This window comes from Camelus dromedarius, chromosome 24 (assembly GCF_036321535.1).
Source record: "Camelus dromedarius isolate mCamDro1 chromosome 24, mCamDro1.pat, whole genome shotgun sequence".
Lineage (NCBI taxonomy): Eukaryota > Metazoa > Chordata > Mammalia > Artiodactyla > Camelidae > Camelus > Camelus dromedarius.
In genome coordinates this window covers 22061850-22089734 of record NC_087459.1, presented here as the reverse complement: position 1 = coordinate 22089734, position 27885 = coordinate 22061850, and the positions used below count along the sequence as shown (strand labels likewise).

Here is a 27885-nt window from a genome sequence, read left to right as displayed (position 1 = left end):
CCTGGGATAATGTCTATACTAGATTTCCTTATTGATCTAAATTATATTGTAGGAATGTAGCCCTTGACAGTAATCTTTTAAAGGTTTTTGTTTCTTTGTTTTCAGCTTCTTCAGTCTAACATGGCAGAAAAACCAAGGCGTATGTCTACACAAACACTGGATGATGAGGATACAGTTGAGTATATCTTTCAAAGAGAACTTTCCATTTTGTACTTCTGTAAGACTGTGTAGCTTCAGAATATTGACTCAGTAAACTGACTGACTCAGAGCTAGATGATAAAGGCTCATGTTTGTTATGTTTGCACATGAATTAACTTTTATACTGATCAGAGTTAAACGTCAACGATGTCGCATGTTTCTTGAGTCTCCAGGCACTTTTAATAGCGCAAAAGACTGTTCCTATTTAACACCAAAGAATTACAAATGAAAACTCCAGAACCTCCAGTAGGTGAGAAGAATAATGCTACTTTGATGCATATGCCTGTGGAACATTATGTGCTGATAATAAATAACTTTTAAATGAAGTTATTTTAGGAAGTGGCCAGTGGCTGCTTTTTTATTACCTTACTGAGTGGGAGATTGTACCAAGTTCCATTTTAAGGTGAGCCTCTACTATGGAAAACATAGAAATTCATAGAAAATTTTAAACTAAAAGAGAGAGTAGCATATCTGGAAACTATGCAAAATGTGAGATGATGTATAGTATTCTAGTGTCCTTAGAGTTCAAGATGAATTTCCAAGAAAGTTTGAACCAGCAGAGATAAGTTCAGACTGCCCATCCTTTATCTGGATACACTGACCACCATAGGTTTTCTCCCTCTACAGTTACATTACAGTATTAAATCTTTACCCTTATAATCAACCTAAGTTTCTTGCCGCCTTTTTCTCTTTATGTTTTTATTAAGATTCACTTGCCATTAAGCCATGGGCTGTAAATGCGACATGAGACGTTTAATTCTTTTAGATTTTCTGTAGTTTTCTCATTCGTCACAGTGTTTTTATAGTTGACAGTGTATGTTGATACTTTTTTCTGTTTCCCTGTCTGGTCACTCTTCATCTTCTTTTCAGGCATCTCTTTTCACCTCCTGAGAGTCATTCTTGTCTTATTCTTAGGCCTTTTTTTTTTTTTTTAGTTTTTTTAATTTTTAAAATGTTATCTTCCTTCAAGCCTCCACTGTGCTCAAATGACTATAACTGCCTTCAGGGTATTTCTATACTTTCTTTAAAACTAAAATTTCAAAACTCAAACTTATCTTGCTCTCATAAAAAAAACACTAGCTTTTTCTTCTGCCTTTCTTATAACTGGTCACGGTATCTCATTAGTTATTAAGTTCTTTTGATTCTTTTTTTTCAAAATGTCTCACTCATCTCACTATTTTTCCACTCACACCAATAGTTTTAGTACCACTCACATTCATCAGGGAAGGGGCTTCACAACTTACCTTCTGGCCCTGGTTTCCTTTCCAGGCCACTCTGCATGCTAAGTGCCCCATTCATCTGTTTGAAATGCTTCTTCCTTCTGCTGTTCTCTGGCTCAAATCTCCAGCTACTGCCCTTCACCATTTAGATAAAATCTATATTCCTTAGCCTCATATTCAAAACTCTCTATTTCTGGGGTCCTTTTTATCTTTCTAATTTTCCCTCCTTCAGTTTCCCAATTTAAATCTTTCCCTTTAGATAGGCAAGTTCCTTATGGCACAAGAGCACATAGTCCATAATTCTACCTCTAAGCCTGTTGCCATATTTGCCTCTTGTTCATAATACTTACCTCATCCACACAAACCTTATCCTGTCTTCAAGGGCCAATCTGCTGTCTTTTTAAATCATCTTTCACTACGCCATACCACAGTCATTTATCCTTCTTCCAAATTCTTATATTATCTTTTTCTAAAAGTAAATGTTTTTGTTAACAGTTTTATTTTTTTAAATTTCCACTTAATTTTTAAAGCTTTTTTGGGGGGAGTGCAGGTAATTTTATTTATTTATTTTATTTTTAAACATTTTTAACGGATATACCGGGGATTGAACCCAGGACCTCATGTATACTAAGCATGCACTCTATCACTGAAGTACCCTCCCCCTGAATTCCTATATTATTTATTGACTTTTCTATAATTTTGGTATTAGTATGATATTAATTGATTTTAATTTTTTCTACATGGTTTCATTGAACTTCATTGAAATTGTAGGCTCTTCATAAATAAGACTCTTGACTTGTAGAACATTAGCACGTGAAAGAATTTTAAGCTCACTTGGTCAAATGTTTTCATTTTGCACAAGGGAAAACAGGCACCAGTTACTGTCCAAAAGGTTCCCTATAACAAGTGAATTTCTTATTCAGCTGACTTCCCTTGCCACTGGAAAAGAGTCCAGTGAGTACAGGATAAGCAGGCTTGTCAGAGTTTGTAGAGTGCTTTATAATTTACAGACTATAACTTAATCCCATCTGCTACGTTATCCTGTTTGCCAGATATAGTCTGTGTGTCTTTGCTATCATGAGGGATTAAGATAGTATATGATTAACACCTCAGTTTCATGTGAATGTGTATGAAATAATCCTTTAATAGTATGATATTGTATTTTATATAGATATATCTTTATATACCTTACATTTTTATATACCTACCTTGTTTACTTCTTAATTTGCTTTATTTGTGGATGGTGCAAAGGTGAATTCAAGAACAAGATCTGAATGATCACAAATTCCAGATTAATAGAATCTGAAATATTTAAGTGTTCTACATAGATTATATTGGCATTTTATAAAAATACATACCATAAGAAAGAACTTTTGGCTCATCAGAAGACATTTGTTAAGTAAGAGTGATGACACTATGGAAACCCCTACTTGTTCTTTTTGCTCTTTGGGTGAAAACTCAGTGTTAATGAGGCCAAGGTTTCTGGTCCTTTCCTGATAAGAAAATGGGCAATATTTTGTTCTATGGACACACAAAGTACTTTGATCTGGTACCTCCCTGATCTAGTTTTAAAAATGAGGGAAGCCTGTCAAAAGGGAGTCTGGGAGAGAGGGAATGGTGGAATGTCAAAATCTATTATTGTTACATTACATATAATCTTCAGATTAGATGGATCAGAACGTTCTCTTCGTAAGTAGAGAACTCAGAATTTACAACATATATTAAACCCTCTCTTCCAAGAGCACAAAGAGTAAGAAATTGAATATTTTTTTCTTATTTTTTATTTGATTGTACTTCCAATTTAGTATTACTAACTATGCTCTCTCTAAATTAAAAAATCCCCATTTTTATTAATTTTTATTGATTATTATTATTTTATTTTTTATTAATTTATTAATTAATTTTTTATAAATTAATTCTTTGTTGACTCCTGAATTCCTGGTTGGTCCCATCCCTATCATTAACTGTTCGTTGAACATAGACTAATTCAACTAGCGACTATTGAGAACCTGCTGTGAGCTAGGAATTAACAATGTAAAATGAACAAAATTCTATCTCAAAGAGCTCAAAGTGTGTTGAACTCTGTCTTAGGGTAAATCATGATGTAAACTGTTTGAAATTTAACCTCTTATTTTGATTAAGAGAATTAAATTAATTTTAATATTAACCATAGTGAAACTGTTCATTGAATATAAATGTTTCCTTATATCCACTATGCCTACTATATTAGAATGCTTATGGAAAAAGAAATAGCATAATTTTATTTTCTATGCAAAGAATGTTTTACAAAAAATCTTAATGGGAGAGGATATAGCTCAGCTGGTAGACTGCTTGCTTAGCATGCATGAGGTCCTGGGTTCAATCTCCAGTACCTCCATTAAAAAATAAATAAACCTAAAACAAACAAACAAACAAACAAACCTAATTACCCTCCCCAAAACAAAACAAACAAAATCTTGGAAGCATACTCTTATTTAGGACTACTAACTCTATGATTTCTTGGTTAAGAAAAAAATTTTAAATAATTTCATATTGTTGACCACACTATTCAAAATACTTATGCTAAAAATGTGATTTAGTGAATCTATTTTACTCTTACTGCTGAACTTAATTAACAGCCACATAGCAGGGTGATTCAGAAAGTGGTAGGAATGCACAAAGGAATATGAAATTAGAATATGAAGAACAATAATCCAATTAATAGTTTTGATGCTCAAATATGCAACATTTGGATAGCAGGTGCCATTTAAACAGATTCTCCTGTGCTTTATAAATTGTATTTTAATATATATGGGGAGAAAGGACATCTTCGTACTAATAGTTTTTCCAATATGTAAACATGATACATGTTTCTGTTTATGTAGTTCTACCTTAATCATGCTCATCATTGTTTTGTGGTTTTCTGTGAATGTCTTACATATCTCTATAATACTTGATATTATTTCTGTCATTTTGAATTCATTGAGACTTGTTCTGTGGCTTAATGTATGATCTATCCTAGAAAATGTTTTGTGTGCATCTGAGAAAAATGTGTATTAGATAGCTGTTACGTGGAACTTTATATGCCTGTTAGGTCCCTTCGGTCTATTGCTTTGTTCAAATCTGTTTCCTTATTGGTTCTCTGTCTGGATGATCTGTCTGTCTATCCATTGTTGAGAGTTGGGTGTTCGAGTCCCTGACTGCTACTACATTGGTCTCTCTTTCTCCTTTTAGTTCTGATAGTAATTGCTTTGTATATTTAAGTGCCCCAATGTTGAGTGCATATTTATAATAATTACATATTCTTGATGGATTGTCCTCTTTATCATTATAATTTAGTTTATTTTGTTTGAAATAAGTATAGCTACTTTCACTTTCTTTTGGTAACCATTTGCTTGAAATATCTTTTTCCGTCACTTTACTCCTTCTATTGTGTTCCTAAAACTAAAGTTACTCTCATGTAGGCAGCATATCATTTAATTTTTAAAAAATCTATTCAGCCTTCTATGATTTTTTATTGGAGAATTAATCCACTTACATTTAAAGCAAGTCTTGGTAGGCAAGGACTTACTACTGCTATTTTGTTAATTGTTTCTGTTTTGTAATTGTTTTGTTCTTTATGTGTTATCTTGCTATGTTCTTTTGTGGTTTGATGACTTTTTTTGGTGGTATGCTTTGACTCCTGTATCATTACCTTTTGTGTATCTAAAATAATCTATCATTTCACCCATTATATCCATTTTTTTCTGTGGATTCTTAAATATACTCACGGTAGTTATCTTACAGTGTTTATCAATTCCAGTATCCTCATTGTCTGGCTATTTCCATTGATTGTGTTTTTCCTTGGCTCATGGGACAGATTTTTTTCTGCTTCTTCATATCTGGTAATTTTCATTATGCATTGAGCATTACGTATGGTGTATGGTAGAAAGTCTGAGTTCTATTATTTTATTTCTCTAAAAAGTATTGAATTTTGTTTTAGCAGGCAGTTAGATTACTGGCAGGTCATTTGGACCCTGTCAAGTCATGATACTCTTTGTAAAGATGGATTTACCTTAGTTATACCCTTCTACTTGCAAGTAATCCTTTGACTTAAAGCATAATCCTGAATCCTATAGCAAATCCTTTTAAACTTTAAGTTAAGTGTTTACCAAACATATAACTTGGAAGACATTTAAACTCCAAACTCTGTCTCCTTAGGTCTTCCCAGGACCACTGCTGAAATACCAGCTCAGCACTTTCGGAATGCCAGCTCCTCTCAATTTTTTGTAGTCATGCCTGCATGTGCAGAGTTAGATTCAGCCAAGTATTCTTAAGTTTGCAGATTTGGATCTCCCTGCTCTGTGGCTTGCTCTTTCAGGATTTCTCTCTCAATATCCTAGTATTTTGTCAGCCCCAACTTTTGACCTTAGACTTCACAGCTCAGGATTGTCAGTCTTTGCCTGCACTCTGCTTCCCAAGCTTCTCATTCACAGGGGAGGAGCCTCAAGAGCATACATGGACAAACCTAGTTCACCTATTATTTTAACCTTACTCCCAGAATTTGATTTAGTCCTGTTTCTGCTTCCTTTTCTTTCCATTCCAGTGCTTCAAATAGTTGTTTCTAATTGTTAATGTAAGGAAAGGTAAAATGCTGTGTTACTCTGATATCACTAAAAGCTGAGAATGTACACACGATTTTATGTCTTACATTTTAACTTAATATTTTCATGTAACCATTTTTCAATTTATTAAAGCATTCTTTATAAATATCTTTAGAGACTTAAGAATGCTCCAGTATGTGCCTGAATAAATATATTATCATTTACTTAGACATTCTGTTTCAGGGAGTCATATATTTGGTTGTTAGAGGACTACACTGAACACTTCTCTGTATAAAGCATTTATGAAATTTTCTAGTGATTTGGGAGAGATTTCCAGGGGTAAGATTAATATAAATTGTTAAGCCTTTTTTGAATTATTTTTTCCCTCTTTTAAAAATAATCGATTGGTAAATGTATGTATAATATTGATGGATATCTAGTTTTCTAGGCTGGTGTTATTACCAGTGTATCCCTTTAACAATTTGATGTAACACAAGTTCTCAGAGAGCATATAACAAGTTTGAAGTCAAATTTTTTAGTTGCTTTTTAAAAAACTCAAATTAACTTTGGTTTTCTTACATATATTAACATATATTGGGTTTCCTGAAAATGCTACACTGAAACAGAATGAAAGAATGTTGTTTCCTTTTTTCTATAAAAAATAATTTATTATTTTAGAGTAACACACTGGGTTTTCTTGTGGTATTTCTTTAATTTCTTACTTTTAAATTTAGAAATATAGTCTATTTGAGTGTGATCAAGGATAGAGTCACTGTAAAAAAGATGACAAAATCTGTGTGTCTGGACAAAGATTTCTATTCTGACAAATTTACTTCATTTGCATTTTGTCTGAGGTATGATTATGAAATGATAATCAATTCCATTTCTTTGATGTTATTATAATCATATTTTCAAATGATATTTCTTATTCTAATTAAAAATATATACATATTTTTTTCTTCAAGCAAAAAGAAGATAATACCCGCTGCTTAACTATGCTTGGTCATTTTGGTTTTGATTGTTTGCCTCATCAGTTGGTGAACAAATCTGTTCAACAAGGATTTTCTTTTAATATTCTCTGTGTGGGTAAGTGCCAAACCCCTCACATGAATTATTTCTTAATTTTCCTAAATGCTTATTTCAACTTTCCTTAAGCAACATAACTGGTGCTGTTAATTTAAGACCACACCTCTATGTTTGTATTTTCATTTTCTTAGTCATGTTACCTAGACATTTTTTCTTTAAATGTTTCAGTGCTCTTCTAGATCCGATACAGTTCTCTGTATATTATCTTTCTATATTATGTTAATGGCTGAAGGAGTCAGGAGTAGTATGTATACTTTCAAGGACATTCCAGTCTTTGAAGTATCTGGGACCTTTTAAATCACGCTAGGGGTTCAGAGTGTTACTTCTTCTCAGACATCTTATGTCCCTATGATGTGTCTGTGTTTATACAGGGGAAACTGGAATTGGAAAATCAACATTGGTTGACACATTGTTCAATACTAATTTGAAAGACAAAAAATCCTCACATTTCTACTCAAATGTTGGACTTAAAGTTCAGACCTATGAACTTCAGGAAAGCCATGTTCAGTTGAAATTAACTGTTGTGAAAACAGTGGGATATGGTGATCAAATGAACAAGGAAGCCAGGTGAGTGCTCTCTTATTTTAATTTAAAAGTTATCCTTATTTCAAGAATTTACTGTCAAGATGTAATATTCTTCTAAGGCAACTGAAACTTTTTCTCCCAGATATTAATTATTTCCTAATTAAGTAATATTATCTTCTTATTATGAAATTGATTCTTAATCCAATTTTCTGATTTCCTTACAAGATTTTGGAATTAACCAATTATAACAAAAATTTGTTGATGTGGTTTCTGTTCATTTTAACTTATTTTCTTACTTGTCCTCTGGTACTATGGGGACTTTTTACAGTTCTTGGGTCAGATTTAAACTATCTGTGTAAGAGGGAAATAAACTGTGACATAGCAATAGCTTTAGAGTTTTTGTGAAATGGATGCATATTCATTATCATAATACATGATAATATATATCATACTTTTCTACTTCACTGAAGTTAGCATTAGAGTGAAAATTTTTTTTTCCATATATTGACCTTTTTGGTGTGACTTAGGTTAGTTATATGTAGTGATATGCTGAAACTGGTTCATACAAGCTATTGAGAATAGGTTGTGCTCAAGTCTACATTTAATGACCTCATTTGGGTAGTCTGAAATTAGCCAAGGTGGGAGTATTCACAACACAGAGATCAGCAAATGCTACAAATCAGTTTTCTTTTCCCTCCTAGAGGGCTGTGTTTTAAACATTCACCACTGGTTAAAGACACCACTAGCACACCATTGGTTAAAGACAGCCTTTTAAACATGTAAGTTCTAATAAGTATGAAAATAATTTGTGTGACACTTGTATATAAAGAATAGACAGCTGAGAAAAGACTTGAAGCAAAGGCAAATGATACATTGCTTTAAATATTAATATATAGAAAATGAATATTATTATAGTACTAATAGTCAATACTTCTGAAAGTATTTTTTAATATAGGATTAAGCCTAGGGTCGATATGCTTAATGTACTGTATGCATTTCATTGTATTGTGGACTGAGGTGGTGCCCTCTCTATTAATTTCCTGAGTCTGTCGTAAGAAGTTACCTTAAACTGAGTGGCTTTTCAGGAGGCCAGAAGTCAAAAATCAAGGACTAGCAGGGCCACACTCTCAGCAAGCTCTAGGAGAGACTCTTTCTTTGCTTTTGTAGTTGACATTCCCTCTGGCTACATCAGTCCAATCTCTGCCTCCATCTTCACATAGCCTTCTCTGCTCTCTATGCATCTCTTTTAAGGACATTTGCTATTGAATTTAAGGTGGACTCAGTTAATCCAGGGTTATCTCGTATTGAATTTCTTAATTATATTTTTAAGACTTTTTTTTTTCAAACAAGATCACATTTACAGATTCTAAGGATTAGGATGCGGACATATCCTTTTGGGGATTACCATTCAACCCATGACAGACCCTTTATATGATAGGGTTGCTTCTCATATATTTTTAATGGATTTTTCCCATTTATTTACTTGTTGGGTTGCTTGTTTGCTATCAGCTATTCAAGTCATATATGGATATATTTCTGTAAAAAATTAAATAATCCAGATGAAATGAAAACCCACTTAGCCAAACCTAAGCACTTTGCACCATTTCTTTTCCCAAAAATATCCCCTATTGTGAGTTTGGTAGGTGTCCTCTCAGACCTTATCCCATGTAGTCGTTCAATTTTTGAAATAATTGAAATACATTTGAAATAACACAGAGAAAATTTCTTTAAAATATATCATGTATAATAAAGAAATACATAAAACATTTATGGTCAAGTTAATAGATATTCCAAAACAAATGTCCTAGGTAAACTTCTTTCTATTCAAGTTATAACCTGCTTCTCACAGGTGTTGAACATTTCCATTTTTAGATAACAACCACTAGTCAGATTCACAGAAGCAGAATAAAATGTTGGTTGCCATTGGTGGTTGGAAGGAGAAATGGGGAATTACTGTTCAATGGGTATAAAATTTCAGCTATGCGAGATAACTGGAGAACTTCTGTACAACCTAGTGCCTATATTTAACAGTACTTTATTGTACAATTAAAATTTTGTTATAAGAATAGATCTCCTGCTAGGTGACCCATAGTTTAAAAAAAACTATAGGATACTGCAAAAGTACTGCTTAGCATGTACATTTTTATAGCATGAAATCCTTATATTAGGGAAGAACTAATCAGTGATGTAGGTTTCCATGTTAAACCAGACAAATAAGAACAAATTAACCCTAAATCAAGAAAAAGAAAAGAAAAATTACAGTAGAGCAGAAATTTACGAAAACAGAAAAAAAGTCAGAAAATCAGTAAAACCAAAAGCATGTTCTTTGAAAAGATTAGTAATTTTGAACCTCTAGCCAGACTGAGCAGCACTATATACAATAGACAAGACATGGAAACAACCTAAATGTCCATAAACAGAGGACTGGATAAGAAGCTGTGATATATTTATATAATGGAATACTACTCAGTCATAAAAAAGAATAAAATAATGCCATTTGCAGCAACATGGATGGATCTGGAGATTATATATATATATCTTCTTTATCCAATCATCTGTCAATAGACATCTGTCTTAGCTATTGTAAATAGTGCTGCTATGAACATTGGGGTGCATGTATCTTTTCTAGTTAGAGTTTCCTCTGGATATATGCCCAGAAGGGTGATTACTGGAACATATGGTAAGTCTATTTTTAGATTTTTAAGGAATCGCCATACTACTTCCCAACTACATCAAACTACATTCCCACCAACAGACAAGGGTTCCCTTTTCTCCACACTCTCTACAGCATTTATCATTTGTGGACTTTTGAATGATGGCCATCTTGACCAGTGTGAGGTGATACCTCATTGTAATTTTGATTTGCATTTCTCTGATAATTAGTGATATCGAGCATTTTTTCCTGTGCCTATTGGCCATTTGTATGTCTTCACTGGAGAAATGTTTATTTAGGTCTTCTGCCCATTTTTTGATTGAGTTGTTTGTTTGTTTGTTTTTGTTATTTGAGTTGTATGAGCTGTTTATATAGTCTGGAAATCAAGCCCTTGTCAGTCGCATGACATAGAACAGCCTTAATCTATTTATCCTTGTGCTGATCCCATGCTGTATTAAGTATTTTAGCTTCATAATAAGACCTGATATATGAAGAATATATCTCCTTGGTTTTTCAGTATGTCTTGAGCATTCTCGGTTCTTTGTATTTACACATATGTACACATATAAAAATTTGGTTTCTGATTGGGATTGCATTGAACCAATAACTCATTTTGCCATTTCTATAAACAATATAAAGCACGGGCCTTTTTTATTGGTTTGGAATTGTAATTGGTTTGTAATTGTTATCTTTGTGTGGACATGTTATACACATTTTTAATCACTGTGGCAAACTAGTGAGTACACATATTACATACATATTAAGTGGTAAAAATGCAGATTTCAGATGTTATTAATCTATTAAGCTAAATATTTAAATGATCATTTTTTTCAGCTATCAGCCAATTGTTAACTACATAGATGCTCAATTTGAGGCCTATCTTCAAGAAGAACTGAAAATTAAACGTTCCTTCGCTGACTACCATGATTCCCGTGTCCACGTGTGCCTTTACTTCATTTCACCTACAGGACATTCTCTGAAGTCCCTTGATGTATTGACCATGAAGAACATTGATAGTAAGGTGTGTTTGGTAAATCCATCAACCTATCAAGATTTGATACTTCTTTTGAGATCATCCAAATCTTGAAGGCATCTGAACACATGAATCTATTACTTTGTAATATGCATATGCATCTTTTCCCCTCTGTTATCCTTTAAAGCACAAAATTCAACCTCAAATATGCAATATAGAAATAATTTCTTTGTACAAATTACAAGTGAACATTTTTTGTTAGGTGCTACACACATATACACACACACAGCCTTTTGAGTATAGTAACAAAAAAGTCCATTATTTTTAGGTGTTTTTTTGCAAATACAAGTAGAGCTATCTGCAAAGACATCTAGATAGGATAAGGATCTGTTAAAATTGGATATTGATTAAGATGGATTTACAGAGAAGGTGCTGCAAATGAATGACAGGTAGAAAGAATTAATCTGCTCTACAATTTTGATGAAAGATCTCTTTTGACTTTTTTAACATTCAGTTTAATAAGAAATAAAACTGATAGTGAATTAAATAGACTACCTCATTCTACTGTTTACATTTTACTAACTCCAGATGTGTTGAAAGTGTAAGAACATTTGAGAAGAGAAAGAAAATTAAGACTTCTAAACCTGAATTCTGATTAACGATTAATCTTCAAAAGTACCAATCGATTTTGGAAAGCAATTTTGTGAAGAAGTCATGATAGTGATTAGTGATAGTGATTATCTAGTTATGAAAATTTGTTGTCAGAAATTGTGAGGTTTTGACTGTAAAAATTCCAGGACTAATAACAAATTCTCAATAGTAATATTTTGTTTGCTTCCTTCTTAATAGGTGAACATTGTACCACTGATTGCCAAAGCAGATGCAATTTCTAAAAATGATTTACAGAAATTTAAGTGTAGGATCATGAGTGAATTGGTTAGTAATGGCATCCAGATATACCAGTTCCCAACAGATGATGAAACTTCTGCTCAGGTGAACTCCTCAATGAATGTAAGCTCCTAACGACTGAATGTCAATTGTTTTACATGTGGAAATGAAAACAGAATTTATGAGTAACAATATGAGTAATATATTGTCACTTGTATCTAACAAAGACACTATAAATAAGGTATTTTTCTCCAAAATGCTGTGTGGTAGAATGTTTTTCTTTCTCAATTTTGAAAAATGTTTGCTGAGAATCAATGCTTTTAAAAATAGTTTTGTTGAGATATAGTTTACATAGTATATGATTCACCCATTTAAGTATACAATTTAGTCTGTTCACAGATATGTGCAACCATCCCCACAAACAAATTTAGGATATTTTTATTATCTTGAAAAGAAACTCCATACTCTTTAGCTTCTCTCCCCTACTACCTGTCAGCCCTCCTGTCTACCTACCCTAGGAAACCACTAATCAACTTCTCTCTCTTCAGATTCCTCTGCACTAGATATATCATATGAATGAAATTACACAACATTTGGTCTTTCCATGGTTTTACTGGCTATTAGTATGTCTTCCCAAGAGGAGCATTTACTCAGACCTTTTGTCCATTTTTTGTTGAGCTTTTGCCTTTTTATTATTGAATTGTAAGAGTTCTTTATATACTCTGGATACAAGTTCCTTATGAGATATGTGATTTGCAAATATTTTCTCCCAATCTGTTTGTCATATTTTCACTTTATTTTTCATGTTCTTTGAAACATAAGCTTTTTAATATTGATGAAGTCCAATTTATCTATTTTTGTTGTTGCTTGTGCTTTTGATGTCATTTCTAAGAATATTTTGTCAAATCTAAAGTAATAAAGGTTTACTTACAAGTTTTCTTCTAAGAGTTTTAAAAATTGTGGTAAAATACACGTAACAAGAAATTTGCCATCTTAAACCTTTTAAATGATACAGTCCAGTGGCATTATACCTTCACAATGTTGTGCTACAATCATCACCACCTTCTATCCACAGAACTCTTTTCATCTTGCAAAACTAAAACTCTGTAATAAACAATTCCTCATTACTCTTCCCCTCAGCCCCTGGCCACCATATTGTACTTTCTGTCCTTATGAATTTGATTACTTAAGATACTTCTATTAAATGAAATTATATAGTATTTGTCTTTTTATGTCTGTGCAAATATCTCTTTGAATTCCTACTTTCAGTTCCCTTGGGTATATGCCAAGAAGTGGAATTGCCAGATTGTATGGTAATTCTATGTTTAATTTCTTGAGGATCACCATACTGTTTTTCCATAGTGGCTGCATTATTTTACATTCCCACCAAAAGTGCACAAGGATTTCAGTTTATCCACATTCATGCCAACACTTGTTCCCTTTTTTAAAAATAGTAGCTTACCTTAATAGATGTGAGGTGGTATCCATTGTGGTTTCAATTTCTGTGGTTATTGAGATGATCATGAGATTTGTATCCTTCATTTTATTAATGTGATGTGTCATTTTGATTGCTTTTCAGATAGCGAACCATCCTTGCATCCCTGGGATGGATTCCATTTGATCATGGTTTATGATTCTTTTTATATATTGTTGAATTTAGTTCCCTAATACTTTTTGAGGATTTTTGCATTTATATTCGTCTGAGATATTGCCCTGTAATTTTCTTCTTTTGTAGTGTCTCTGTCTGGTTTTACTATCAGGCTGACAGTGGCCTCATAATGAACTTGGGAGTGCTCCCTCCTCTTCAATTTTTTGGAGTAGTTTGAGAAGGATTGGTATTAGCTCTTCTTTATATGTTTGGTAGAATTACCCTTTGAAGCTATCCAGTCTTGAATTTCTGTTTGCTAGGAGTTTTTTGATCACCGATTCAATTTCACTCCTAGAGATTTGTCTGATCAGATTACCTATTTCCTTCTGATTCAGTTTTGGAAGATTGTATATTTCTAGGAATTTATCAATTTTTTCTAGGTTGTCCAATTTGTTGGCTTAACTATTCATGGTTTTCTTTTATGATTTTTTTTGTATCTCTGCACTATTCATTGTAGTTTCTCCTCTTGCACTTCTTATTTTGCTTACTTGAGTCCTCTCTCTTTTTTTAATGAGCCTGTCTAAAGGCTTGTCAATTTTGTTTATCTTTTCAGAAAACCAGCTGTTGATTTCATTTATCTTTTTTGTCTCTATTTCATTTATTTCCTCTCTGATCTTTATTATTCCTTTCTTCTGCTGACTTCGGGCTTTGTTTGTTCTTCTTTTTCTAATCCGTATAATTGGTAGGTTAAGTGGTTTGAGTATTTTTCTTGTTTTTTCAGGAAGACCTGTATCACCATAACCTTTCCTCTTAGAATATCTTTTGCTGCATCCTGTAGATTTTTGGAAAGTTGCATTTTCATTTTCATTGTCTCAAGGTATTTTCTGGTTTCTTCTTTAATTTCATCATTGACCCATTGGTTTTTAGTCACATGTTGTATAGTCTCCATATCTTTGTCCTTTTCCTATTTTTCTTTCTGTAGTTGATTTCTAGTTTTGTACCACTGTGGTCAGAAAACATGCTTGATATAGTTTATATCCTCCTAAATTTGTTAAGATTTGTTTTGTGGTCTATCAGGTGATCCATCCTGGATAATGTCTCATGTGCACTTGAAAAGAATGTGATTTTGCTGTTTTTGGATGCACAGTCTTGTAGATATCTATTAAGTCCAATTGATCTAATGTGTTATTTAAGGCCACTGTTTCCTTGTTAATATTCTGTCTGGATTTACCTGCCCGTTGATGTAAGTGGTATGTTAACATCACTACTATTACTGTATTATTGTCAATTTCTCCCTTTATATCTGTTAATACTTACTTTATATCTTTATATGTACTTAGTGCACATTTGTTTAGAAACATCATATCCTCTTCTTGTATTGATTTCTTTATCATTATATAATGCCCTTCTTTGTCTTTTGTTATAGACTTTGTCTATGTGAGTATTGATAGCCCAGCTTTCTTTTCATTTCCATTTGCATCCCCTCACTTTCAGTCTATATGTGTTCTTAGCTCTGAAGTGAGTCTCTTGTAGGCAGTATATAGATGGGTCTTCTTGCTTTTATCCAATCAGCCACCCTATGTCTTTTGATTGGAGCCATTCAGTCCACTGACACTTAAAGTGATTATTGATAGGTATGTACTTATTGCCATTTTGTTACTTGTTTTATGGGTTTTTCTCTCTCTGTTCTTTTTTCTTTTAGTCTTTTCCCTTGTGGTTTGCTGACATTCTACAGCGGTATCCCTGTGTTCCTTCTCTCTAGTTTTTGTGTATTTATTGTAGGTTTTTGATTTGTGGTTACCATGGGGTTCATATATGTGGACCTATAACTAGATCTACTTGTTTTAAACTAGTAGTCATTTATGTTCAAACACATTATAAAAGATCTACATTTTTCTCCCCTCCCCCACATTTTGTGTTTGATGTTATATTTTATGTCTTCATGCTTATCCCTTAATTGTTTATTGCAGTTATAGTTAATTTTATAATTTTTATCTCAGTCTTAATACTAACTTATTTACATGATGGATCCACAGCCCTTACTATATATTTGCCTTTACTAGTAGGATTTTTCCTTTCCTATAGATTCTTATTTTCTCTTATAGCCTTTCTTTTCCACTTAGAGAAGACCCTCTAACACTTCTTTTAGGGTCAGTTTAGCATTGGTTAACTCTTAGTTTTTGCTTGTTTTAGATGTTCTTTATCGCTCATTGAATTTGAATGGTAACCATTCTAGGTAGAATATCCTAGGTTGTAGGTTTTACCCCTCAGTGCTTTAAATATATTTTGCCACTTCCTTCTGGCCTGCAAAGCTTCTGTAGAAAAATCAGCTGATAGCCTATGGTGGTTCCCTTGTATGAGACTATTTGGTTTTCTTTTGCTGCCTTCAGAATTATCTCTTTTTATTCAAGTTTTGCCATTTTAATTATGATATGTATTGCTGTGGGTCTCTTTAGGGTTCTCTTGTTTGGGACTCTGTGCTTCCTGTACCTAGGTATCTGTTTCCTTCTTCAGGTTTGGGAAGTTTTCAGCCATAATTTTGTCAGATACATTTTCAACTTTTTCTCTCTCTTCTTCTGGGATCCCTTTAATGTGAATGTTAGTACACCTCATGTTGCTGCACAGGTCCCTTAAACTGTTCTCATTTTTTAAATTGTTTTTCTTTTTGCTATTCTGATTGGGTGATTTCCATTATTCTATGTTCCATATCACTTATATGTTCTTCTATATCACCTAATCTGCTGTCAATTCCTCCTAGTGTGTTTTTCATTTCAGTTATTATATTCTTCAAGTCTGATTGGCTCTTTTTTTAAAAAAAAATTTTTTTCTAGCTCCTTGTTAAAATTCTTATTGTGTTCATCTATTCTTTTCCCCAGTTCAGTTATCATTCTTATTACTAATGCTTTGAATTCTTTATCCAGTAAATTATTTATCTCTGTTTCATTCGTTGTTTTTTTCAGGGTTGTTTTCTTGTTCTTTTGTTTGAAACAAATTCCAGTCTTTTCATTTTGTTTAACTTTCTCTGTTTCTATTAACTTAGGGGAAACAGTTACTTATTCTGGTCTTGAAGAGGTATTCTTATGTGGGGTCATCCCTATGCAGTCTGCATGTGCCCAGTAACTTTGGTGGTTCATCCATATTGCAGTGTTTGACAAGATTTCTTTCCTTTATAAGACTAAGTTTTATTCCATTGTTTATCTGTTCATTTGTCCATGACATTTGGTTTGCTTCCACCTCTTGGCTATTGTGAATAATGTTGCAGTTAACACAGAGTGCAAGTATCTCTCTGAGACCCTGCTTTTGATTTCTTCAGATATATTTCTGGAAGGAGAATTAATTGTTGGATCATGTGGTAATTCCATTTTTAATTTTTTGAGGAACAATAATACTGTTTTCTATAATAGTTGCACCATTTTACAGTTCCACCATCAGTGCACAATGGTTTCATTTCTTCTACACCTTTGCCGACACTTGTTAAAGTCAAAAAAAAAATAGAAGCTATCTTAATGGATGTGAAGTTATATCTCATTGTGGATTTGTTTTGTATTTCTCTAATGGTTAGTGATGTTGAACATATTTTCACATGCTTGTTTCACCATTTGTATTCATCTTTGGACAACTGTCTATTCAAATTTTTTGCCCATTTAAAATTTGTTTATTAACTTTTGTTGAGTTACAGGAATTATTTATATATTCTGGATATTAAATCCCTAACCAATGTGGTTTGAAAATGGTATCCCATTACATAAGTTTTTTACTTTTTACTCTGATTATGTATTTTGATTGTACAAAAGTTTTTAAGTTTGATGTAGTACCATTTGTTTATTTTTGCTTTTGTTGCCCGTGTTTTTGCTGTCTTAAAGAAATCATTGCCAAATCCAATCTCTTTGTTTTCTTCTAGTATTTTTATAATTTTGAGTCAAAAATTTAGGTCTTTAATTGACTGTGAGTTAATTTTTTATATGGTGTAAGATAAGGTGCCAACTTCATTTTTTTTTTTTTTTTTTGCCTGTTGATAATCAGTTTCTCTAGCAACATATGTTGAAGAAATTTTCCTTTTCCAATTTAGTTGTCTTGGCACTTTTGTTGAAGATTATTTGACCAAGTACATGTGGATTAATTCTGGGCTTAAGACCAGTTAATTCCACTGGTCTCTATGTCTTCTTTATGCTAGTACCAATCTGCTTTGATAACTGTACATTTGTAATATATTTTGATTCAGGAAGTGTAAAACCTCCAACTTTGTTCTTCTTTTTCAAGATGTTTTTGACTATTAAGGTCTCTTGAGATTTCACATGAAATTTTTGGATGGATTTTTATATTCCTTCAAAACATGCCATTGGGATGTAGATAAGAATTGTATGAAGTTCGTAGATCACTCTGGGTAATAAAATATCTTAACAATATTAGGTCTTCTGATTCATGAATATGAGATGTATTTCCATTTGTTTGTTTATCTTTTAATTTCTTTCAGCAACATTGTGTTGTTTTCAGTATTTAAGTCCCTCTTTGGTTAGGTTTATTCCTAAGTATTTTATTATTTTTAATATTATTGCAAATGTAATTGTTTTCTTAATTTTCTTTCTGTGTTGATCAGGTAGTGTATAAAAATGCAACTGATTTTTATGAGTCGATTTTGTATCCTGTAACTTTATTGAATTAATTTATTACTTTAAACAGTGTTTTTGTGAAATCTTTAGAGTTTTTCTACATGTAATACCATGTCACACCACATTAACAAAATGAAGAATAAAAAGTATATAGTCATCTCAATAGATGGAAAAAAAGCTTTTGGAAAAATTCAACATATATTCATGATAAAAACTCTCAACAAAGTTGGTATGGAAGGAACATACCTCAACATAATAAAGGTCATATATGACAAGCCTGCAGCTAACATCATACTCAATGGTGAAAAGCTGAAAGCATTTCCTCTAAGATCAGGAACAAGACAAGAATGGCCAATCTCACCACGTTTATTCAACATTGTATTGGAGGTTCTAGTCAGAGCAAACAGACAAGAAAAAGAAAGAAAAGGATTCCAAATTGAAAAGAAAAAGTAAAACAGTCATTATTTGAAGATGACATGATGTTATATAAAGGAAGACCTAAAGATTCCACCAAAATACCACTAGAACTAATAAATTAATTTCGTAAATTTGCAGGATACAAAATTAATATACAGAAATGTGTTACATTTCTATACACAAATAATGGCCTACCAGAAAGAGAAACTAAGAAAAAAATCCCATTTACAATTGCATCAAAAGGACTAAAATAACCAGAAATAAACTTAATCAAGGGGTTGAAAAATTTGCACACTGAAAACTGTAAGAAATTAATGAAAGAAATCGAAAAAGACACAAATAAATGGGAAGATATTCCATTCTCATGGATTGGAAAAATTAATATTTTTTAGGTGTCCCTACTACCTAAATCAATATACAGATTTAATGAAATCCCTATCAAAATTCCAATGGAAGTTTTCACAGAAATAGAAAAATCTTCAAGCTCATGTGGAACCATAAAGATCTTGATTAGCCACAGCAATCTCAGGAAAGAAGACCAAAGCTGGAGTATCATGCTTCCTGATTTCAAATTATAACAAAGTTATCATAATGAAAACAGTGTGGTATTGGCATAAAAACAGACACAGAAATAAATGGAACAGAATATAGAGCCCAGAAGTAAACCCATGCTTATATGCTTAATTAATTTAACACAAAGGATCCAAGAATATACAATGAGGAAAGAGCAGTTTCTTCAATAAATCGTGATGGGGAAACTGGACAGCCACATGTGTAAGAATGAAACTGGACCACTATCTTACATGATATACAAAAATTAACTCAAAATGAATTAAAGACTTGAATGTAAGGCCTGAAACCATAAAGCTCCTAGAAGAAAATACAGGCAGTAAGTTCCTCGACATTGGTTTTGGTGATTTTTTTTTTAATGGAGATACTGGGGATAGAACCTAGGACCTCATGCATGCTAAGCATACACTCTACCACTGAGCTATTCCCCTCCCCTTTTGGTGATGATTTTTTGAATTTGACATCAAAAATAAACAAGTAGAACTACATCAAATTAATAAGCTCTGCACAGAACAGGAAACTATCAACAGGATGAAAGGGTAACGTATGGAATGGGAAAGAATATTTGCAAATTATATATCTGATAAGTGGTTAATATCCAAAATATCTAAAGAACTCATGTGACTCATAGTAAAAAAGCAAACAAATCCAATTAAATAATGGAAAAGCAACTGAACAGATATTTTTCCAAGGAAGACACCCAGATGGCCAACACACACATGAAAACTTGCTCAACGTCATCAATCATCAGGGAAATGCAAATCAAAGTCACAATAAGATATCACCTCGCAGTTGTTAAAATGACTACTATTGAAAAGACAAGAAATAACAAATGTTGGCGACGATGTAGAGAAAAGGAAACCCTTGTGCACTATTGATGGGTGTGGAAATTCATAGAGCCACTATGGAAAACAGTATGGAGTTTCCTCAAATAATTAAAAACAGAAATGCCATATGATCCAGCAATTCCATTTCTGGGTATTTCTCCAAAGAAACTGAAAACATCAATGTAAAAAGATATCTGTTCATTGCCTGTGCATTGCAGCATTATTTACAATAATCAAGACATGGAAGGAATCTAAGCATCCATCAATGGATGAATGGATAAAGAAGATTTGGCATGTGTGTTATGTACTCACTAGAATATTATTCAACTATAAAAAGAATGAAATCTCACCATTTATGACAACAAGGATGGACCTTATGTGAAATAAGTCAGACTCGAGAAAGATAAATACCATATGATCTCACTTATATTTGGAATCTAAAAGACAAACAAACAAAAATCTGAATTCACAGATAAAGTGGATGGTTCCCAGTGGCAGGGGTGGAGAGTGGGCAAAATGGGTGAAGGTGTCAAAAGGCACAAATTTCCAGTTATAAGACAAATAAGTCCTAAGGATATAATGTACAGCATGGTGACTGTAGTTAATAATACTGTATTGTATAGTTGAAAGGTACTAAGAGAGTAGATCCAAAAAGATCTCATCCCAAGAAAAAAACTGTAACTGTGGTGATGGATGTTAACTAGACTTATTGTGGTGATCATTCTACAATATATACAAATATTGAATCATGTTGTACACTAGAAACTAATATGTTACTTATATCTCAATTTAAAAAAATATTTTTAAAATGCCATCTGTGAACAGATAGTTTTACTTATTCCTTTCTGATTTGAATGCTTTTTGTTTCTTTTTTATGTTGATTTCCATTTTTCTATATAGAATTATTTATTAATATACTTTATACAACATTTTGATTAATTATTATAGTTACAGTTTTATTACTTTTAAAAGTAACTGAAGTTAAAAGTGATTTGCATATTACGTTTCAGGGTAAAGATAATGTGAGAAGAATAATATGTCTATCTAAACTTTCGTCTTTGTATTCCCCACAGCAAAATGCCTTGCTTTTAGACAGCAGTCAGTAGATAGCTTTCAGCTGTATGTGTGTTCTGACACTGACCCTTACAGCAATCAATTTGCACGTATTTACTGCCAAGTCATAAAATCCTAGGCAGGATAGATCCCTCATTTGAATAAATTTATTATGACATTCTTGTCTCTGTTATTTCCATAACAGAAATAAGAGTAACAGAGTAAGCCATATCGGTATAAGGAAGGATGATTAACACTGTTCTTATTTTCTAGGGGCTCTTACCTTTTGCTGTAGTAGGAAGTATGGATGAAGTGAAAGTTGGAAAAAGGATGGTCAGAGGCCGTCAGTACCCCTGGGGTGTTTTACAAGGTAAGTATAACAAAGATAAGCAGCCTTGCTCTGGGATGATTATGTTTAAATAATATATATAATTACAAAAATTATATAAATTATATAACCTATATTTGAAAATATAATTTTAACTTGAGTCATTATTGGTAACTTTTGCTAAACAGCAAGTTTCTAGTAAGGAGCACAGATTCTGTTTCATTTAAGCTAACGCTTATTTTGACTATAATTTATAATAGGACTTTTCTGGATGGTGCTTCAGGCAAAAATTCAGAGACTGGGCAGAACCCCCTCATTTACCTCCATCTGCCGTATCTTTCTATGCACAAACCATCACGTTCAGAATGTTGAAAAGTGCTTTTAACAAAAGAACTTTGAACAACGCTGAAGCACAAATACTAGTACTTAAAACCTGTTACATAAATTACTACCTAATTTATAAAGTATTTTAAATGGTCACTAGAAAAAAGGACGGTAAACTATTTTTAAAATAAAGAAATACAACTTAACTCTGGATAAACTATACCTAGATATTTATATTAGGTACCTAGCATCACAGTGAGTTGGAATATTGTAATCGCAGTCTTTTATGTCTGGGTCATATATTTGTGATAATAACTATTGGGGACCGGATTATCTCTATCTGTACTAGTTTCCAGGTGCTATTTTCAATTAATATATTATACATTTTAAAATTTATGAAATATACTTAAAACAACATATTTTAATGAATACTACATTTGGTTACAATATTATACACAATACAAAATATAGTGTGATCAGTCTTTTGGATATGACCAACAAAGGAGAGAGCCATGTAAATTCACTGAGTGATTTTGAAAATTGACTAATTCGTTCTAATAAATATGGTGTATAAATGGAATTTAGTAACTAAATCATGCACAATTGTTAAGGCCTTTACATTAGCAGAATTTACGTTAATAAAGTTATTTGCTTTAGTGAAATTATATTCTTTGTTAGCACACTGTAAAATATCTTGAGACTACTTTGAAAAATACTAACATAATTATTAATGAAAACGTATGCCACATTCTAATATAACATGTTATTTCATTGTTTCTTATTTATTCTTTTTCTAGTAAATTTAAAGGAAGTTTCCTGGTCTATAAATAAGCTCTACGTGTATTTGGTATATACCATATGACCATAGTTACATGGTTAAAGGAATTATAGCTATTAATCAGAATGATCTCTTAGCTGTTACTCGAAATGTGTTTTTTCAAGCCTGCATTCATTCAATAATACTTAATCAGAGTGACAGGGATTGATAAAAAGTGTGGCTTTATTATTTTTCTGCCTAGTGGAAAATGAAAATCACTGTGACTTTGTTAAGCTCCGGGACATGCTTCTTTGTACAAATACGGAAGACTTGAAAGAACAAACCCACACTCAGCACTATGAACGTTATAGGTGCTGCAAACTTCAGAAAATGGGCTTTCCTGACGTGGGTCCAGACAACCAGCCTGTTAGGTGAGTGGAGTTCTTGCCAGAACAAGCTGATGAGTGACTTAGAAACCCCCTACAACCCTGAGACGCAATTATTTGGGAATGAGAATAGCTGTACTTCTAACATCCTGGGCCATCCTGAATTTTATGTTCTTTAATCATCCTCAGACTTAGATGGAGAGAGTTAATAGGAGCAATGTAACAATGAGCAAAGGCTCATCTATACGCACCCAATAGGTGTGCATGCTGAACTGTGTATCCAAAAGAAAAACTCAATTTTATATGAAACAGAAGCTCAGGAAGGAGATTTGCAAATATTAGTAAAAACTGGCATAAGATGACAAAGGATATTGAGAAGGATGGCAAAGGATATTGAGGATTGGATGAAGCAAAGAGGAAAAGCAGCAGTGTAACATTATGGTATTGCTGAACCCAAGTTCATGCGCCAAATACTGAGGCCAAACAAACCAAAAAGTTGGAGTTTAGAGCAGAGGAGGATTTACTGCAAGGGCCATGCAAGGAGAATAGGTGGCTTGTGCTCAAAAAGACCTGAACTCTCCGATGGGTTTCAGGAGGAAGTTTTTATAGGCAAAATTTGGGGCGAGGGCTGCAGGGTGTGTAACCCCCCTCTGATTGGTTGGCGGTGAGAAAACAGGGTGGTGTTCAATCATCAGTTCCAATCAGTCTGGGGTCCACATGCTTGTGCTCAGCCTGAAGTTATCATCTTCCACCTGGGTGGGGTCCTTAGTTCCTGTAGAAGAACTCAAAGATCTGTATGAAACCTTATTAGTAACTGTTTGAATCTGCCCTTTGAAACCCAGGGAAGGTCTAGGAGGCTGAAAGCCTCTTCCCTACAAACAAGAAACTGGGGGACACAGAAAGGCTTTTGTGCCAGGGAGGGCCCACAGCATTCTGCTCGGTTTTAGTCCCCTTTCTTCTTTGATACCCCTCAATCCTGAGGGGAACAGGTGTTGGACAAGCAAGAGAATAACATTTTGGATAGAGAGTTCAATTGTAAACTCAGCAGAGGAACTCGGTTTTTGGGGGACTGGATTTCAATGGAAGTGAAGTGAAAATAGTTTGAGGGCAGGTGTACTTAGCTATACTGAGGAGAGATAGGATTTGTGCTGCAAAAGTATGACAGTGTAGAACAATCTAGTTATATTTAGTTATGGAACTCTGAAGACAACCAAAATTGAACCAGCTATCTTAAATGAATCCTATTTTGAAAAATGCCTCCCTTATTTTTATTATTTTGAGAACCTCATAAATTAGAAGTTTCCTCAAATTTTGCTGTTAGAAGATGTGAAGAAGTATGATATAATGAAAAATGGTAGGAGAAAGAAATCACTGACACAGTGCTTCAAAATTCAAGTATGTTCTATGTATACACTCTCTATAGTCATATTTAATATGGTACCTCACTTTTTAACATCTCATGATATGGACATTTTCATTCTATATGTGAGAGAATACTGATAAATGTTCTCATATGTGACTTAACATACAATATATATTTTACACGTTTATTTATATTAACATTTTAATATACTGGTAATACAAATTTCTTTTTAGTTTTCAAGAGATCTATGAAGCCAAAAGGCAGGAGTTCTTTGATCAGTGTCAGAGGGAAGAAGAAGAGTTGAAACAGAAATTTATGCAGCGAGTAAAGGAGAAAGAAGCAGCATTTAAAGAAGCTGAAAAAGAGGTAAATATTGCTAGTTGGATATAATTTGCATTCAAGTTTAGGTGAGTTGGGGGTTTTAAGCTCAAGAGTTTGGATGATTTTTTTGGAGGATACTTGCTATTCTTCAAAAAGTAGCTGTTTACCATATATGTTTTGAATACAGCCTTTAAAAATTACAGTCTATAATGTCATTTTTTCTATAATACTTGGATAATTTGCTTTTTTATTTTTTTAAGTTGAAGTATAACTGACTTACAATATTATATTAGTTTCAGGTATATAACAGTGATTCAATATTTTTATACATTACAAAATGATCACCATGATGTCCTTGTTAATGTCTGTCACCATACAAAGCTATTACAGTATTTTTCACTCTGTTCCTCATGCTGTACATTAAATCCCCTGACATTTATTTTAAGTTTGTATCTCTTAATCTCCTTTACCTATTTCACTCATCCCCTAACTCCACTCTCTTCTGGCAGCCACCAGTTTGTTCTCTGTATCTACGAGTGTGTTTCTATTTTATTATGTTTGTTCATTTGAATTGTTTCTTAGATTCCATGTATATGTGAAATCATATGGTATTTGTCTCTCTCTATCTGACTTATTTCACTTAGTGTAATACGCTCCAGTTCCATCCATGTTGTTGCAAAAGGCAAGATTTCATTCTTTTCTCTGGCTGAGTAATATTTAATTGTATACATATACCACATTTTCTTTGTCCATCCATCTATTGGTGGTTAATGTTGCTTCCATGTCTTGGCTATTGTAAATAATGCTACAATGAACATAGGGGTGCATATATCTTTTCAAATTAAGTGTTTTGGTTTTCTTCAGAAAAGTAACCAGAAGAGGAATTACTGGATCATATGGTAGTTTTATTTTTAATTTTTTTATAGGAATCTCCATCCTGTTTTCCATAGTGGCTGTATCAATTTACATTCCCACCAACACTGCCCAGGTGTTCCCTTCTCTTCACATCTTTGTGAACTTGTTAAGTGTTGTCTTTTTGATAATAGCCATTTTGAAGGGTGTGAGGAGATATCTCATTGTGAATTTGACTTGCATTTCCCTGATGATCAGTGATATTGAGCATTTTTTCATGTACCTGGCAGTCACCTATCCTTCAACTTTGTTCTTTTCCTTCAATATTGTGTTGGTTATCCTGGATCTTTTGTTTTGCCATAAAACGTTAGAATCAGCTTGTCAATATCTATAAAATAAATTGCTGGGATTTTGATTAGGATGGCAATGAGTCTATAGATCAAGTTGAGAAGAGTTGACATCTTGACAACATTATCTTCCTATCCATAAGCATGAAATCTTTAGTTAGCTTTCTTCTCTAATTTTTTTCATCAAGCTTTTATAGTTTTCCTCATATGGATCTTGCATATATTTTGTTAGATTTATACAAGTATTTCTTTTTTGGGGTGCTAATGCAATTAGCATTGTGTTTTTTTACTTCAAATTCTACTTGTTCATTGCTGGTATATAGGAAAGCAATTAATCTTTGTATATTAACTTTGTATCTTGCCATCTTGCTATAATCTCCAATTTGTTCCAGGAGTTTTTGTCAATTCTTTTGGATTTTCTATGTAGATGATTACATTATCTGTGAACAAAGACAGTTTTATGTCTTTCTTCCCAATCTGTATATGTTTTATTTTCCTTCTCTTGCTTTTTTTGCATTAGCAAGGACTTCCAGTACAATGTTGAAAGGGAGTGGTGAGGGGGGACGGCTTTATCTTGAAACCGATTTGCAGGAAAACTTTTAGTCTCTCACTAGAGTAGTTAATTTTTAACATGTTTATGTAGTAAGATAAAGTTTAGCTTTCTCTGATTTCTACCCTCATGCTCCCATCTTTAAGTAAAAATTTTCTCAATGATTTTGCCATCATTTATAAATACCACATTCTCACATTGCCAGCCTCTCCAATCATTCTCCTTGCCTTTGTACCTAGATGCTCATTTGCTTCTTAGGTCCAAAAATGTAATTACCAGAGACAGCTGACTCCAGTAGAGATAAAAGTTATGTTTATTTGGAACCACGTACCTCAACCTTTGCTGCACACTAAAATCATCTAGGGAATTTTTAAAGCACCAGAGTCTAGGTTTTAGCTCGAGACATTCTGATGTAATTGATCTGTGTGCAGCCTGAGCACTGGTAAATTTACAAGCTCACTGAGTGATTCTAATGGGCACCTAGGATTGAGAGCCACCAGTGTTAACACTGCACTTGAGTTCTTTACAGCCAAATAAGCCAGCTAATTAATATTGTGGCAGTAGAAGGCCCTAGCCTATTTGTTTTTCAGAAGGTTAAACTGCAAATAAGCCTGTTCTTTATAGTTTTACAGCAGATAAGCTCTATAGCTTTAAAAAAAAAACACACCTCCTTTGATGAATACAAGCAATCCTTATATGGCTGAATGTCACATCAAAGACCCATGCCTGTCTCTAATGGAATCTAAGGTGATATTATCTCCTTTACAGGGTTTTTTGGTTTAAATCCCACAGATTAAATAAAAATTTGCAAGTAAATAAAAAAAGTAACTGAATAAGGGTTTTTTGGTTTCTTTCTATAATTATGCTAATTTCACTTCACATGGAAATTATTAGACTTTCAAAAGGTCTTTATCAATTGAAATCTCAACAAATGTTTCACAACCCATGCTATATTTTAATGTATGTATTTTTAGTGACTGAGGATCTATCAAATTTTATTTGAAGAAATTTGGGGGGAAAGGTAAAGTGAGAAAATATACCTCATAAGGAAAAGTAAAGTGTTTTACCAATTGAATGTTGCTTATAGCTGTGAGTTTTATTACATTTGATTCAATGGGGATACAGTTAAAATTAAAATTGGGAGAAACTTCATATACGAATTTTTACTTTAAACATGAATTTTTGAGACTGTTATTAAGATCAGGCTCTACTCTAATGATTTCTACCAGAAAAAAAGAACTGGGTTCCTGGGACTGTGCCACCATAGTGTGCTTTGAGTCACAACTGCAGATTTGTTTCACAGCTTCAGGACAAGTTTGAGCATCTTAAAAGAATCCAACAAGAGGAGACAATGAAACTTGAGGAGGAGAGAAGACAACTGGAAGAAGAAATCATAGATTTTTATAAAATGAAGACTGCCTCTGGATCACTGCAGACTCAGGTGTGCACCAATACAAAGAAGGACAAAGATCGTAAGAAATAGTCCT

General features: G+C 33.0%; 1 protein-coding gene across 2 annotated transcripts; it reads left to right on the top strand.

Annotated features, from left to right (window-relative positions):
* Nucleotides 1-27881, top strand: SEPTIN14 (septin 14). 2 transcript variants are annotated; one of them, XM_010980809.3, is made up of 9 exons: nt 1-174; nt 6946-7066; nt 7438-7633; nt 11079-11265; nt 12067-12228; nt 21444-21540; nt 22842-23010; nt 24562-24694; nt 27702-27881. In XM_010980809.3, exons 1-9 carry the CDS (start codon nt 121-123, stop codon nt 27879-27881), a joined length of 1299 nt encoding a protein of 432 aa, XP_010979111.1. In that variant the 5' UTR covers nt 1-120. The 2 variants fall into 2 exon arrangements, with proteins under 2 accessions (XP_010979111.1, XP_064334230.1); XM_064478160.1 differs by lacking the exons at nt 1-174; nt 6946-7066; nt 7438-7633; nt 24562-24694 and having other exon boundaries at nt 11245-11265; nt 27702-27753.
* Nucleotides 27882-27885: the final 4 nt, after the last annotated feature.

Coding starts and splice junctions, on each gene's coding strand:
- SEPTIN14 (XM_010980809.3), top strand. CDS start 121: ATGGCAGAAAAACCAAGGCGTATGTCTACACAAACACTGGATGATGAG. Junction 7,067..7,437: donor TTTTAATATTCTCTGTGTGG/GTAAGTGCCAAA, acceptor GTGTTTATACAG/GGGAAACTGGAATTGGAAAA. Junction 21,541..22,841: donor CCCCTGGGGTGTTTTACAAG/GTAAGTATAACA, acceptor TTTTCTGCCTAG/TGGAAAATGAAAATCACTGT.